This window comes from Phoenix dactylifera, chromosome 3, assembly GCF_009389715.1.
Source record: "Phoenix dactylifera cultivar Barhee BC4 chromosome 3, palm_55x_up_171113_PBpolish2nd_filt_p, whole genome shotgun sequence".
Classification (NCBI taxonomy): Eukaryota; Viridiplantae; Streptophyta; class Magnoliopsida; order Arecales; family Arecaceae; genus Phoenix; species Phoenix dactylifera.
The window spans coordinates 20,107,579-20,124,065 of record NC_052394.1 but is presented as its reverse complement, the minus strand read 5'-3'; the positions used below and the strand labels follow the sequence as shown (position 1 = coordinate 20,124,065).

The window sequence follows — 16,487 nt, the reverse complement described above, 5'->3', positions numbered from 1 at the left end:
GATGAGCCATTTTTGGAGGTCCACTCTTTTCCCATATTGTATCTTTGCTTGAGAAATACCATCATTGTTTGCACTCTGCAGGATTGAACCTGAAACCTCTCCTAAGGAGAGAAGGTGCCGAACAGTTGCCCTAACAATTATTTATCTCTTTTATCATTTCCGGGGAGATTGTTAGGAAAACATGGCAGCATCCTTTCCTATAATGTTATAGTAGATGAAGAACCTATAAACTACAAATTAAATTATTCTACTAATACATGATAAATGATTAGACTTAGCTTATGGTTTTGAAAATTGAAGTCATTACAATTGCTTTTCGAGATTAGGAGGGCCAATCCCTGACCATTGTATCCTATACCCGACCCGCTCTTAAGGGTTGACTCCAATTGGAACCAAACCCCTTTTCCCTTGCCCAAGTCCTAAGAGGTGATACCATTAGAGCAAGTGCTCGGTTGTAAATTTTAAGTTATTATCAATGATGGAGATTCTTGATTTGAATGATCCATCATGCACATTCACTGGATATTATTAAAAATAATACAACAGCATCTTCAAGGAAGATTCACATGACATACTTTACTACCAAATGGCTTTCAAAGGTGATGAACAGACACCCCATCCTAGCCTTGGATAGCAAAGACTGGCTTGCCATTCCATTATACATACAAGAAATATTGCCTGCAACCCAAGCATTGAATGCATTATCTATGAAGTGTGTTCCTGATTTTGTCAAGGTAATGATTTTTAAGGTCCATCAGAATATTGCACCACCCCATACATTAAAACATTGAAAAGCAGAAAGGCATTAAGGGCCTATGGTAATTGCTGATAATATTTTCAAGATCAGTTTAGGTTTATACAACTTGATTCGAAGCTTTCATGCTCTAGTTCCAAGAACAATATTTGTTACCAAATAAGGCTGTCATTTTTATGTAATCACAAATAATCACAAACAAAAGAGATTCAGAGGCCTCAGCAAGATGATGGTTCCACACTGATGTCCTCCAAATCAACTGAAATTTCTGGGCAACTCAACTTGAACCCTACAAGGAGAGCTTCCCATGACCTAGCATCGGGAGTCACAGACCGGCTAGTCATTTCTTTTTGCACTTGCATTGCTTCATATAGCAAGTCTTTCTCACATAAGCCACATACCAAAGCATTAAAAGTTGAAGGCCCTGGCGTAAGCCCCTTGCATATCATCTCTGTTGCCAACTGATACGCTTCAGCCACTCCACCTTCATCAAGCAATCCTTCAATTAAAATTGTATAAGTATGCGAGTCCCACTGGTAGCCCTTCTTGAGAATTTCACTCATCAAGTCTCTTGCTTTCCCCACCTTTCCAGCTTTAACGTGTCCGGCCATGAGTGTTTTGAAGGTCTCTAAACCAGGTTTGCATCCTGCTCTTTCCATGCAACTGACAATTTTACAAGCTTGTTCAAGATTGCCCTGCTTACAAAGGCCCTTTATATAGGTGTTGTAAGTGAAAGCATCAGGGACAAGACCCATCAAGAGCATTTCATCAAACAATTCATCTGCCATGTGAAAATTATTTGCTAAGATAAATCCATCTAGAATACTGTTATAGCTTACAATATCTGGCCTCTTGCCCTCCGACTTCATCTGGTTAAGAGCATGGTAGGCATCATCTACTTTCCCTTCCCTAACAAGTACATCAATTACACGGTTATATTCTATCGGAGTTGGCAAGAAATCAGCATTTCGCATTTCCTCCAAGAAGTCCATTACCTCAGAAGAACCTGCTTGTTTACAAAGCGAACAAAGCACCAATGAGTAAAATTTTCCATCTGGAGTGCACTCGTGAAGCGGCATTATGTCAAGAAGCTCAACTGCAGAGCAGACTTGGCCATTCCTGCAAAGAGCTCTGATTAGTATCCAAAAGGTGGAGGCCTCGAGTCGAATGTTCATCTCTGGAGTCTTCATCAGGACCTCTCTGACTAAAAGAAGGCCCTCCTCCTTCTTACACAGAATAGAGAGCAAAGAGTTTAAAGAGATCACAGAAGGGGTGCATCGAAACTTTGGAATTCTAAAGAAGATGTCGACAGCGTCCTGAAGCATGTCAAGTCTGCCATAATCTCGTATGACATTGACAAAGATTCTCTCAGGAACATCAAAATTTTCAACTTTCTCAAGATGATCAAGAATCAGAGGTACGTGCGCCAAAAGACATCTCCCGAACAAATATTTGATGATGAAGGAGTATGCAGAGGGGCTTGGATCGGAGTCATAGCTGCGAAAACAATCAGTCAGGATGGAGATGAAGTTGATTGGGGTGTCCTTTTCTTCCGATACTTTCTTCTTCAGTGTTTCCATTGCTTGCAGCTCACTGAAGGTTTGCTGCCACTTGCCTTTGTATGGGGAGCGAGGCCACTTCCAACTTCTCATACTGCTGTTGCTTACAGGACGACTAGGCATTGCCATCTTTCATTCCTAATATATTACAAAATTTGAAATCAGATTCTCAAAAGACTTATCTGTGGTACCATACAAAGACAATTATGGAAACCGAACTAAATGATCCAAATCCACCACAAGTTTTGGATGGCATTTTTATTTTAGTTGGACCGGCTGCATTACAGCATTTCTTTCATCATTAGATTTTCTGAGGAAAATTTTCATAGTAGAAACCAGGTTGCTCGGATTCAATGCAAGGTGGTACTATTTAAACTTAGTCGAGAGACAGAAGATGCAGACTGTAAAGGCCCACATATTGGGCTTGGGCCGGCCTCTGAGCAAGGGCGCCGGCCCAACACATGAAAAATGGGGGAGGGAGACTCCCGATTGGAGTCTTTTCCCTCCCTTGTTTCAAACTCTTCTCCCTCCTCCCGAATCCACCGGAAGGAGAGATTTAGGGTGATCAAACCCTACTATATTTGGGCCAATCCTCTTTCTTAAAAGACCTCCTCCCTCTCTTTCTAGGGCACCAACCGAGAGGTTCTCTCAAAAGAAAAAAAAAAGGGGGAGAGAGAGAGATTTGGAGTTCTAGGCGATCCGTGAGAGGCTTGGGTTGTTCGCCGTCGGGCTTGCCGGAGAAGCTCGCCGGAGGCAAGGTGAGCACCCTCTCCACCTTCTCCTTTGTCTTTGGGTCATTATTTCTTTGGGAATACGGCCGGTAAGCCGCCGGATTGTCAAGAAGGGAAGCTAACAAAAATGGACAGGGAACCATACGGAAACCCAAGAGTTTAGAAAAGGAATTGTCAAGAAGTAATCTAAACTCCGAGCACAAAACCCTAAAATTCGTACCTTCGTAGTCTAGGAGGAGACACTCTGTCCTATTCCGCTTCCCAACATCCGAACAACACGGCGTTGGATGACCGATTTCCGGCGGTCCATAAAGGGCCTACAGCGGCCGCTACGGCAGCGTCGGGCGCCTGCTGCGTCGGGGGGCTGGAAGGCGGCGGCTACGGGGGCGAAAGCGAGGAATAAAAAATCTAGACACGCGTCTAATAAGCGGTCGTACACGCATTGCCTCATCGAGTGCCACGTCCTTGGTTTCGCCAATCTTAAAGCATGCTTGAATAGCCGGACCAGGGACTTTTCTCGGTCCGGATCCGGATCCACTAGACCGCCGTACCCTAAACCTATAAAAGCTCAAACTTAAACCCTTCCTGCCCTTCACGCTCGTCCCTTCCCGATTCTCCTCTTTCTCCCTCTACAGCGCTAAAGCTTGAATCTTTCTTCGGGTTCTGAAGTTTTAGTGTTTTCTTTTTGATGATCTCCTTTTCATTTCTTCTAAAGATGATATTCTCCACCGTTGAACGATGGATCGAATGAATATTTTTTCCCCTTTTCCCTAATCGTACATAAATAACTTTGGAATAAATTTCATTCTTTTTTACAGAACGCTAGTTAATTCGTTTGTGCTCTTGTATTCATCTTGCTTTTCTTTGGAGAAAATACAATGAAGAACGGATCAAGCAAAGCTCCAAGCGTCCCTGTTCGAAAGGTTTGTTTTATTTAATCTTTTACTTTTTCACCATTTTTTTCGTAGTTTTGTTAAAGGATTAGATTTTGTCTCTCTTTCTTCACATGCTTCCATATTATGCAGATGAAATTCGTGCCAAAAATACCACCTCGCAAGCCTCCAAACCCTGCCGTAGTCAAAACGTCTCTAGTTATCACAATGCAGTTTTTGATGTTGTTTCTTTTTCTTTTGTCCCTTATTTTCTTTTGATAGAACTTATGTATATAAACTGCATGTAGGGAACCATCTGAGACCAAGGATGATGTTATTGATAAGGAGCTTCTGGCGAAGCTTAACAGTGCAAAGGTACTTTTAGTTTTGTCATTGTCTTTGTGTAATGGTTTATGAGCGCTGGATTATTTTATGGTGGGCTCCTTAACCAGAGCTATTAATCAGCAGGCTAATGATGCTTTTGGGAGGAGAATGCCTAAGAATGAGAGGAAAGGTAGAGACCGATCATTCAAACTATGTTATTGCAATTCACTCAGTTGTTTCCTTGCATAAGATTTTGTTATTTATCATATTGCTTGTCTTATTATCATTCTTATCAGCAACATTTTATGTTTTAAAGCAACTCTGTAAGTGTATATTTTTTATTTTTCCGTCCTGATTCTGTTGCCTTTAAAAGTAGATGGGTGTTTGGGATCCATACAATAGTAGTCAATAGAAAATCTATTTTGATTCCCCCATGAAAAGATATTTAAATTTTTAGTATAGAAATTGTCATTAGTGGATTAACCTAGTTGGTACTATGGTGTAAGCAAATATGGTAATTTTCAAATTTATTTTTTTCATAAATATTATAGTTATTAATAATTTCCATAGTTTTTCCCCAGTAAAAAGTAGTTACAGTCTCTTCCATCTACTGGTTTTTTCAATTTCAGGCCTACCCTTTGACTTATTCCAGTTTCACAAATAATGTAGTTAGCATAATGCTTTTGAAGCTCTAGAAAGGCATATGTGGTAGTTTATGTAGTTACCAAAATCAAGTAGTTCTAAAATGTTGGGTTGGATAACCCTATTAGTTGTTGTGGGTCAATGTATTATTGTAATTTTAAACTCAAAATCTATGTCATCTTTTGGGAGTATTCAAGTATTTTTTGAAACTTAAATGCTCAAACTGTGGGTGTTCCTCATTTCTTACATCCAAATATTTGCATCGGTCATCTAAGAAGGTACTTCACTCTATGAGGATGAAGAAGGTGCACATGCACAATGAAATTAATATTATAGGGTTCCAATCCTGAATACACTGCATCTACTTATTTACCATTGAGAAGACATCTTCAAAAGCTGATTTAAAGATAAATTCCCTCCCTCATATTTGCCACATTCTGATAAAGGCTATTTCATTATTACATTCCAACTTTCATGGGTTCAGTTTTTTAAAGAACTGACTTAATGGAAGAACTCCCCAAAAGTCTTTGGACTTGTAATTCATTGCATTAACCAGATTCCTGTGCCCTCTTCTCTCATTTTTCTTGCTCAGTGGTCTTAAATTCTTCCCCTTTCTTATTCCATATGCGTATTATGTTCGGGTTGGGGTTGAGGATTGGTGGATGGAGGGAATGTGTGGTGCAAATGCTGGTTACTTACTATGATAATTGTGATGATTATTGTCTTGGTTTGGATATATGAGATATCTTTTAGGAGAAAAGTGCACTATTGGATTTGGGCTGATTTGGGATGGTGAAGTACTATTTGAAATGAAAGGGAAAATTGAATAAGGAAGTTGGGCTGTCAAGGGGGCTCTGTCCGAAGATAGAAAACTAATTGTGGAATGGTCAAATTCTTTATAGTTATGTGATTGTGGTTAGGACTTAGGAAACCTTATCACATTGCTTTCTAAAAAGATGACTGCTGTATTGAGGGAAGATAGTAGGAATGTGAGTGTTCTGGATGTTGTAGAAGCAGTAAAGGTTGTGGCATTTTGGACCAATAATAAGTTTTTTTAGCTTAATGATTTAGTGAGGTTTTCAAAGTGCTTTTCATAATAAGCTTAAACTAGGGTTTCAAGCAAAGTTCGCCATCTTGGTACCGAAATCCATACTGGTGCCACACTAGTACAATATCAGTACAGTATGGTATGAAATTTTTTTAGTGTACCGAGTGTAGGTACATCACCTGTACCGAGTACCGATACCGAACCGGTACAATACGCTTAGTACCGTTCAGTTCGGATTGATACAACGTACTTTGGTTTCAAGTGTCATGCATTGGTACCATGCTGTCTGGCACTAGTAAGTGTCGCACTAATGCTTGGCATGCACTAAAGCATGGACACAACAAGGAAACATGCACTGAAACAAACATGCACTGAAATAGAGCCATGTCCTTTGCTGATAAGATACTGGCATTGCATATGTTGGTCTATGTCGACTTGCATGAACAACACATTAGACTACATGCCAAATAATGTTAGGCCAAAGTTTGAAGTTGGGAAGGAATTGGGTCAAAGCTTGATGGGTGGGTATTAGGTGGATAGTGAGTTTGCTGAACATCTACACCAAACAAATTCATAAATTTTTGTTACAGAAGACTTTCAAAATGCATTTTCACTTTTTTTTGAGATGTGACTTGGACCAAATTTGAGCTTCATGGCTCCACTTAGCAATCTAACTCAGACACTTTTTTGAGTGATTCAAGCAGGTTAGAAAGTTCCCACCCACTAATATGCATGGTATGGATCTGTATTGATCCTTAACATGTATGCTGATATGTGTCAACCACCAATATGCACCACAAACCAGTGGGTCCAAGGTGGTATGGACCAATATGTATCACAGCATCTAAATCCTTGTTTTTGGTGTCTTAAGTTTTATCAATATTTTTAAGGAATTAAAATGACATAGGATATTTTCTAGGAATATGGAGTGTCTGCTCAGGGGCTATTCAAAGGGGATGTGAGAGTCTTCTGAGGGTCTGTCTATTATCAAATCTTTATTTTAGTCTTCTTTCTAAGATATCATGATCTTGCATTTTAGGTGCACTAGGAAAGTAGGTGGTTGCCAAAAATTAGGAGTTAGCCAACACTAACTTTGACTCGATATGCATCTTGCAAGCTATTTTTTTTTAATGTTCCCAAGATTCAGTGACGAGTTATCTTCTTTTTCTGTAGATTTGCTTGGAAGATTCAGATATTTTTTATAAACATTTTGATATCTTTTTGGTAACATTTAGATGTCAATTCTTTTTTTGATGAAAAGGGAGATGTTTGCCACCTATTTTTTATTCAATAATTTAGATGTCAATTCTGCTGGTGACTGACTGGCCTGACTGGCATTTCATGCCGTGGTCATGAGCAGATTGAGAATTTTTCTTCTTTTTTTTTTTGTGTAAATATCTCACAACAATGCAATGCTTAGGAGCTTGCAGAAAATCAGCTCTGTTTATTGCCTTATTTTGTTAGATTAGAAGGAATACTAGGAGCTATATGCTGAGCAAAAATTTATGACTTTTCTTTTGACATTCCTTGCAAAATGACTTGACATTCTTTTAGCTCTTCTATGTGGAGGCTATGCTCTTTGAGTCAAGTAGAGTCCCCCACTTCCCTCTTCTTCATCGTCATCATCATCTTCTTCTTCTTCTCCCCCTCCTTGCCTTATTTTGTCAGATTAGAAGGGATACCAGGAGATATGTGCTGAGCAAAAAATTTTAGTTGTTCTATGTGGAGGCTATGCTGTTTGAGTCAGGTAGAGTTTGCCCCATACTACTACTACTCCTTTTTCTTGCCTTATTTTGTTAGATTAGAAGGGATACTAGGAGATATGTGCTGAGCAAAAATGTATGACTCTTCTTTTGACATTCCTTGCAAAAGGACTTGACATTCTTTTAGTTGTTCTATGTTGAGGCTATGCTTTTTTAGATTCTTCAAGGTCTTAATCCTCTGTACTCAGCTTATTTTATAACTGTACTCCACAAGATCCATCATGATGCCACTAGAACTATTGGCCTATATTTCTAGTGAGTTCACACTATAGGAACTTATGGTAGCCAGGGACAGCATTAAGTGCAGGGTTCCCTAAAATTTAACAGTTGGTTTTCTCACAACTAGACCCTCTGTCAGTCTATCCTGTTAAGTCTTAAAGAATAGCCCCTGAGGGATCACATGTAGCAACCATAGGATTGACATGATGAAGTCACGGCGTAGAATTTAATCTGCCTCCGGATTTGTGAGAGGACAAAGCTGAAATGATAGAATCAGGATTCTTGCTTGTCCATGAGCAATGCTAAAACCCTTGTTGGAGACTAGCAATTTGCATAGAGTTACCTTCATGGCTCATTACATTTTTCTGCAGAAGATAGATGTGGGACCAGTTATCTCTCCACAGTGGTCATGTCAATTTTCAATTATTGTTCAGGTTGATTCCTTGTATTTGTCTCATCATTGTAGGTGCTTCATCGCGAATTGCATTTGGACCTGGAAGTTCCTCGCTAGCAAGGTCATTTTCCAGAGGTCCTTTTTCTGGAAACCAATATCAAGGTATCATTTTCAACTACCATCTTCTATTCTCATTCTCTTTCCAAGTCTGGCAGTGTGGGAAGCATAAACGGTCTGACCCCTTTTTGATTTTTTTTATAACTATAATAGATGGTTTTGGAGCATCAGCCCCAAAGATAGAAAAAGAATATTTTGAGCCTTGGGTGAGCGACTGGAGCACCATTTCCATTTCTCTCTCCTTGGTAACCCCTATGATTTTTCACTTCTCTGGTTCCTATTGCAGGATTACAGTCATTCGTATTATCCCGTTACTCTTCCTCTCAGGAGGCCCTACTCAGGGAACCCAGGTAAACTTTGATTCAATGGTGCTTGTATTAGAGTGCTCCATCCTTGTCGCATTAACGGCGCCTATTTCGTCTCAGAAATTCTTGATGAGGAGGAGTTTGGAGAGGCTTCTGCAAGGTCAGGTCTAGATGAAGCTGAGATCAATCCAGCTGAGGAGCTTGGACTGATGGTATGTATTTCTGAATCAGATAACATCTGTTATATTTGTTGCTTGCAGTTTTTCACACTTGAGCAATGGCAGAAAAAGAGGGAAGAACCACAAATGCTTTTTTTCCAAATGCCTACAACTCTTCCAATGGTGAAGTCGGCCGCAGAAGCAGACACCAAAGATAATATTCGCAAAATTGACCATGCATTGAAGGGATGCAAATTGGAAGAGCTTCCAGCAGGCTACATGGGAAAATTAATGGTGTACAAGAGTGGGAAAGTTAAGATGAAGCTAGGAGATGCGCTCTTTGATGTGAGTCTGCGAGCCCATTATTTATCAAGCTTGTTTCTCTTTGACTCTGTTTTTGAACAGCATTCTATAGGATTTAATCTTTGTCTTACACAGGTTTCTCCCGGCGTGGACTGTGTATTTGCCCAAGATGTTGCAGCAATTAATACTAAGGAGAAACACTGCTGCATCCTAGGGGAGATTGACAAGCATGCAGTGGTAACCCCACATGTGGATGCTCTGTTAGACTATATAGATGCTGTGGGCTCATCATGAGGCTAGTTTCAATTTAAATAATTTAAATCAGTATTTAGTTAAATTTTGAAATAAACTAGGCAATATTTGGCTATGAATGATGGCAAAAAAGCTTTACATGCAATTAGTGAATATTCTATGATAAGAGTACTGCTATGTATCCCAAGTTTTTAATAATGATGATGCTAGTGTTTCCAAACAAATGCTTGCATAGAGAAGTTCCACTTGTTTTCAATAAAAATATGCATTTTTTTGAGATTCAATAAACACTGTTTTATTTGTGTATGTCTTTTTTTTTTTTTTCTGATATTAGAACTGCCAGAATGGCCACGAGGTACACTCATACCGAAACCCACAGCCTATAAAGATATATAACCAACCAAGGACTAGTGGCCCTCAAACCCATTACACAACCAAACAATAAAATAACTGGGTAAAAAGCTTTTGGTATTGAATCAAAACTCAATATGTTTTCCGGAGCCTGTGTGTTATATTCAGTTATTATTTTAGCCTATTAGCGATATGGCTTTAAGAGCAAATGTGTAACATGCTAGGTTTCAGCTGAATAAAATGAATATTTATTGGTAGGATTTCGTTTATTATTATTATTTTTTGGTACAAGGTTGGATATCCTTCGTAGCATACTTGAAAATACTAAACACATCGACCATTTTTTCCCAGGATGCAGCATTGTTATGGGGAAGGATGATTAAATTTGAAAGGAAATTCCTCTGCAAACTAGAGGGAACCTGAACATGGAAAACAACTCCATGATAAAATGCTATATCTACATTGACACCAAAAGAGCAGTGAGAATTAGCTGCAGTGTGTTGCTATATTTCGTGAATTGCACCTCCATGTGGACTGAGATTGCCAAGACATAGTCACCTGAAACTTGGTTGATTCTAGGAGACATTGTTATCTATAGTTGGAGTTGGCAAAGGCATAGCTGGTGACTTGACATGAATTAGTGCTTTCTCCTCACTCTGTGTGCGGCGAAGTCAACGCCTTGTATAAATATTCGTAGCTGTGCATGGCATATTCGACGGGCATTAAACAAAGCTAACTATATAATAGATCAGCTCAATGGCAAACGTAGTCTGGGGTCTATTCGGGGAAACTTTGTTGATCATCGACTTGTTTAAATCTGACCTGCTTGCATAGAAGAATTAATTGATACTCCGGTAGTCGAACCCCTCTGAACCCCTGATTCTACGTTTGCATGTGAGGTGGTGCATTTTAAGTTTTTGAGCATGGATAATTTTTTTTTGGAAGGAGGTTGGATAATTATTGTACGGATGGGCAATCAATAAGATTCAAAAAGTTTTATGGTATACTTTATTATTTGATTTATATATGCTTGAAAAGAGTCATGTATTTCGAGAAAAAGTTGAGCCTAGTCTATTCCCCTGTTGTTGAGATAATGAATGGGCAAGGGATTAGTCTAAGCTGGTAAGAAAAACTAGGAGATTTAGAATAGAAAAAGAAAGTGAAGGATTTTTTTATATTTCATAGAAAAAAAAATTCATATGAGATATGAAAAAGTATAATTTTTATCGGATGAAAATTTGAGATTTTTTTTTTTAAAAGTATTTAAGGTAGAATGGAGTAAAGTATTTTTCTTTATTAAGCACATAACATATATTTTATAAAAAAATTTTAGAAAAATAGATGCTCGATCAAATATAAGTCACTTTGATATGTGTTATTTTTTCATGATTAACCAAATATGCAAAAACGTAATTTTTTAGGTATTAGCTTTCTTAAAAAGATATTCTAAAAGATTATTCTTACCAACCAAACAATTCTCGTAAGGATGGAGACGGCTGCTCCAAAATTCTCATAATTCGATTGTACCTTTTCCAGTGGTCATCTTCATCAATAAATGAGCCATTTTAATGGCATCTCAACCCCAAGAACCAAGCCAACCTCTTCAAACCTATGTGGCTTACACAAAACACAACTTGAGTCCGATCGAACTCTTACCCTGTACTAATCCAAATACAACATGATTTGGTCCCTTTGCTCATGCAAAACAAGCCCGAGTCCAAAAGGATTATACTCAACTCATCCTCCTGGGACACAAGCCCATAGCTCACATGAAATAGGATTTATGGAGACCTCTCTTGGTTTGCAAAAAAGTTTGCAATACCACAATACGTTGCAGGTGTGCATCTACTTTATATGGCCCCGTGAATCGCTCCCATTCCACCATTTGCGATGCACGAGAAACAGAGCTGTGACACGTGTTGCACTCAACGTCCATACCGGTTTCCTTCAAACGCGTTAGTTTGCGCTTGGAACGAGTTGCCACCTTTTCCTCTTTGCCTTCTCTTTCCGCCCTTTTCCGGCCTTCAACTCGCCGTTCGAAGTTAACGCGTTAAGGTCAGAATCATGGCCGCGCAGGGCTACCGGCCGCCGGCACCGAGCTACGCGCAGTTAAACAGCCCCGTGGTGGTGGTGGGCCCGCAGTTCTGCCTGCAGTACCCCGTGGATTTCACCGTGGTAGAGAAGGCCCTCCACATAACGGACGGCAACTTCACCGTAACGGATGTGAACGGCACCGTGGCGTTCAAGGTGAAGGGCAAAATGCTCAGCCTCCGGGACCGGCGAGTCCTCCTTGACAACGCCGGCAATCCCGTCCTCTCCATGCAACAAAAGGTCTGTTTACTTCTTTTTCTTTTCATATAATAATAATATGGACATTTTCATATATAGATATCCTAAAGTTAGAATATTGGTACCAAATTAGCATGCATGATTTTTGTTTTTCTTTTTTTAAGTGAGGTGGATGAATGACATTGCCAAGTAATTAGTAACATGGAAAGCAAACCAAATAGTTACACTATTGGCTTTTTTGGATACGTACACTTCTTCAAAAGGCCGATAACGCCTAAGTAATCTTTCACAAGTCTGCTACAGAAGGGCAAGTCCATTTATCTAGCTAATGACAATCTTGAAGTCACCTTCAAGCCTGATTGAGGTGGTGATGGCATAGATGATGTTACGGGGGGTTCCCCGAATTTAGTCCCACATCGGCTAATCAGCGAAAAGGTCCGTGCCTTAAATGGGAGGCTCAATAACCTCTTCTCACCGAGGCGCCTTTTGAAGGGCAAACCCGTGAGGGGTGGAATGGGTGGTTCCACCCGGGGCGCCGTCAAAGCGCGGACCCCCGGGAGCGGTCACGATCCCCGATCCCCAAAGCGGACAATACCTCGGTGAGGACGCGGTCGCTTTCCCTGCTCGGCTGGTGTGTGGGCTGTGCTGGTGACGGGGTGCAAATCCCGCATTAGATGGCGCTAGAAGGAGGGCCTGGCCCTCCGCCTATCCAGCAAGGAGCCGACCCGGGCACAGGACCTTCCCGCTGGGGGGGCTGTGTTACGGGGGGTTCCCCGAATTTAGTCCCACATCGGCTAATCAGCGGAAAGGTCCGTGCCTTAAATGGGGGGCTCAATAACCTCTTCTCACCGAGGCGCCTTTTGAAGGACAAACCCGTGAGGGGTGGAATGGGTGGTTCCACCCGGGGCGCCGTCAAAGCGCGGACCCCCGGGAGCGGTCACGATCCCCGATCCTCAAAGCGGACAATACCTCGGTGAGGACGCGGTCGCTTTCCCTGCTCGGCTGGTGTGCGGGCTGTGCTGGTGACGGGGTGCAAATCCCGCATCAGATGATACCCTGCACCTCTCAATTCGGATAGGGGAATTGTGGTGGCGTAAAGGAAACACTCCCAACTTCCACCAAATCGAAAATAAAATTATGAATAATAAAAGCCGCTCCACTATTTGCTCTGCCATCTGGCCTACCACTATTGAAGTTGATCTTGGATTCTTGAAAAAGTACAGAGAGGGTTTTTAGATAAGGAAGATTATGACGGGCATGATCTTTGATTAAACATCTTATTTTAGCCCGTTAGTAATTACATATCTTATTTGACCCTGTTGGGGGTTCCTAGGAGCAGCCTGAATATAAATCTTGGAATTGATCTTTTCCATGTAAAGAACAATAAAGGCTTTTTTTGTTACAAATAATAAAGGTCTTCAAAAGCCGCCAAAATTATAAAAAAAAAAATCTATCCTAGGTGCACCACATGGTTGTGCATGCCACCAATCACAACCACCAAAAGAAAATTTTTTGTTCTACATTACGTGCACCACATGACAATAAACCCTACCAGTCATAACTGCTTGTTTCAGCAGTGGTGCACCAAGATATATACTTGATGAATGAGGCCCATAGGAACAAAAGCGGCTTAATGTATTTGGAGATCTAAGGCGAACTCACTAAGAGAAGCTTTGTTTCTTTATGTTTTGTCTTTGAAGCCTTCTCTGCAGTGGACCGGCCTAAGACAAATTCACTAAAGAGAGCCTTTTTCATTTCTATTTTATCTTTGAGGCCCTTCTTGCGGGCCTTCTTTGGGCCGGAACCTTAGGCGACCGCTTCAATTGCCTAAGAATTGGACTGGCCCTGCATAGGAATGAATGATTGTTGTCCGTCAATTTTCTAATTTGCTACTATTTGTAAAAATACTGGACGTGATAGTGATTGAGCAGCTAGTCAACTTGTTTGCAGTCAACCATATTCTTGTAAATAAGGTAGCTAAATCCATGAGAAACTGCACTTTTCTTTTAAAAAAAGAAAAGAAAAAAAAAGCTTTGATGCACTAGCTTACAAGATCTCCTACGTCCATGAAGAAGTTTTTTTTTAAAAAAAAAATAGAGAAAGGGAGAGAGCAGCTGCACCTGCTTCATTAAGCAAATGAAGGAGAAGGTGCCAGTGAGGCTAGAAATGACGCCAAAAGGCACCCAGAAAAATAGAAGATTCATTGCGAAATCGGTTACAACAACCGATCTAACCTGCTAGTAAGAGCAAGAAGACTTTGATTGTGCTTCAATGGAGTAATCTCCTTCTAAGAAAGAAAAGGAGATAAGGAGCCAGCTCTAGAACGGAGAGATCTGTCCAAAAACACCCTGATATTACGCTCTCTCCAGATGGTCCAGGATTGCAAGAACCAAGGATGGCCCATGCATTAAGCTTAGGATTGAGATGAGGAAGTCTTCCAAAATTCACATCCAGAGTTAATTCCTAATGGTCATATTCCTGGTAAAGGAGTAAAGGTCGCAAGCATCTAGTATCATTCTCCAAATCTGAGTTGCACAAGGGCAGTAGAGGATTATAAGATCAATGGTTTCAGAAGGTGCTTAGCAAAAGAGAGAACTAAATACTTCGTCTCTTTTTTGTTGAGAAACTTCACAATGCTAAACTTGTTCTTCAGAGCCAGCCATTTAAAGATTTCAACTTTATCAAGACAAGTTTTCCATAAAGTCAGGGTAATGAACAAATAATTCTACCATTGCTGAAAAACTTGCGCAACGATTTAGGCAAAGATATTGTTACTGGAGCATTCATGGGGCATCTCTGCTGCGATAAGGCTGCGTGAAGCTGAGCAGTTCAAATAGAGAAGAAAGTTAGGCAGTGAAGTAGACTGCAAGGCATGCACAATAGGATAGAAATGTTACTATGTAGACTGAGAATTTCCCTAAAGAGCTTACTCATATGGACTTTATATGTCCTTTTAGAAAGAAAAAAAATCAAATAGGTAATGTTAGTTTTTCTAATTGTACTATCATAAGGAACATGTACTAGTCCTTGTATTCCAAAGAAAAAAGAGAGAACAAAAAAAAAAGGTTACCTTTCTTAATCCTCACTATCAATTTTTAGGTATTTACTGCACACAGAAGATGGGTAGTGTACAGGGGAGACAGCACAGATTCAAAAGATCTGCTATTCAGCACCAAGAAGTCTTCACTCATCCAATTCAAAACCGAGCTCAGTGTGTATTTGGCTGCTAACACCAGTGAGAAAGCTTGTGATTTCAAGGTTAAAGGGAGCTATGGCGAGAGGGCATGCACCATTTACCTTGGGGAGTCTGACACAATCGTAGCCCAAGTAAGAAAGGCTTTTCCGCCATGCTTTAAAAAATTCTATTCTTGCTTTGGTTACATTATTTTTCAGATCACTATAATATCTTCATATCTTAATTAGTACTTCATTTAATTGATGTCAAACTGAACTCTAGATAATTCTCATGTTGTGTTTTTTTTTTAGAATAATTAATGGTGCCCAGTTTTACTATTGGTAATATCTTTGTCTCTACCCAATATCAAGCTATATATCATGAATCCATGATTTATGGCTTAATAAAGAGCTGAGATAAAGATACTGCCAATAATTATATATTAAAATAATTTGTTAAATTAATAATTATTGGTGGTACAGATGAGACGTCAGCACACGCTTAAGAATGCAATGCTCGGAAAGGACATGTTTGGGGTGACCATCTATCCAAATATCGACTATGCCTTCATTGTAGCCCTCATCGTGATTCTTGACGAGGTTAATGATGACAGAGGTAATAAATTTGATTGGTGTGCTTGCTTAACATAGACTTGCATCTCCAGAAGTTTTTCCTCAGGGGGTCATAAATGTTTGGATTATGATACTGCACAAAACTATGCTGCATATAGTCAAATGATTAGGAGATTCTATTATTTTGTTTGAGGTCTAAATGTCTCTTTGTTACTGTGGACAACTATTGCAAGCAAGCTCCATGAGTATATGATTGAATAATTCTACTGAGTAGTATGCATTTATTTTCTTTCATTTTTTCCCCTTTAAAATGTTATGAGTTCTCTTAATCATGTGCCAACAGGGGATTAGAGAAACTTCAAAAATTGGTGCGGTGCATGGGAGATATCTGCATCCTGATGTTGGCAAGCCAGTTTTAGTGAATTGAGATAACATTTCATGTGCATGGAACTATCACCTCTAAAGTATTTGTTTATTGTTGATTAATGATGTGATGTTTTTTTTGTCATAAAGTATATAAGTTCGTATGTTCCAATTTTTGATTGTCTCTCATTTATTTCGGAGTCCACGACCGCAAATACATTCATATTGGATGTGCTTCCTGTAAGGAAAACATTTTGTTATCTTTTATGTCAACATAGTAATTCATATGGTAATTG

General features: G+C 39.8%; 3 protein-coding genes across 5 annotated transcripts; 2 read left to right on the top strand and 1 right to left on the bottom strand.

Moving 5' to 3' along the window:
• Nucleotides 1–787: 787 nt before the first annotated feature.
• On the bottom strand, nt 788–3,650 carry LOC103714388 (pentatricopeptide repeat-containing protein At2g38420, mitochondrial-like). 2 transcript variants are annotated; one of them, XM_008801611.4, is made up of 2 exons: nt 3,265–3,650; nt 788–2,451 (listed from the first exon to the last, which is right to left on the bottom strand). In XM_008801611.4, exon 2 carries the CDS (start codon nt 2,440–2,442, stop codon nt 973–975), a length of 1,470 nt encoding a protein of 489 aa, XP_008799833.2. In that variant the 5' UTR covers nt 2,443–2,451; nt 3,265–3,650; the 3' UTR covers nt 788–972. The 2 variants fall into 2 exon arrangements, with proteins under 2 accessions (XP_008799833.2, XP_008799834.2); XM_008801612.4 differs by lacking the exon at nt 3,265–3,650 and having other exon boundaries at nt 788–1,663; nt 1,750–1,963.
• LOC103714387 (DNA-directed RNA polymerase III subunit RPC4-like) lies at nt 2,931–10,803 on the top strand. Of its 2 annotated transcripts, none has more exons than XM_008801608.4 (12): nt 2,931–3,071; nt 3,863–3,967; nt 4,070–4,128; nt 4,225–4,291; nt 4,385–4,430; nt 8,379–8,468; nt 8,577–8,629; nt 8,710–8,773; nt 8,849–8,940; nt 9,013–9,231; nt 9,325–9,426; nt 10,144–10,803. In XM_008801608.4, the coding sequence occupies exons 2-12, from the start codon at nt 3,923–3,925 to the stop codon at nt 10,213–10,215; spliced, it is 909 nt and encodes a 302-aa protein (XP_008799830.2). In that variant the 5' UTR covers nt 2,931–3,071; nt 3,863–3,922; the 3' UTR covers nt 10,216–10,803. The 2 variants fall into 2 exon arrangements, with proteins under 2 accessions (XP_008799830.2, XP_008799832.2); XM_008801610.4 differs by having other exon boundaries at nt 9,325–9,484.
• An 895-nt stretch (nt 10,804–11,698) lies between these two features.
• On the top strand, nt 11,699–16,441 carry LOC120110094 (protein LURP-one-related 15-like). The gene is made up of 4 exons (XM_039124032.1): nt 11,699–12,123; nt 15,181–15,408; nt 15,739–15,871; nt 16,172–16,441. The coding sequence occupies exons 1-4, from the start codon at nt 11,857–11,859 to the stop codon at nt 16,177–16,179; spliced, it is 636 nt and encodes a 211-aa protein (XP_038979960.1). The 5' UTR covers nt 11,699–11,856; the 3' UTR covers nt 16,180–16,441.
• The last annotated feature ends 46 nt before the right edge of the window (nt 16,442–16,487 follow it).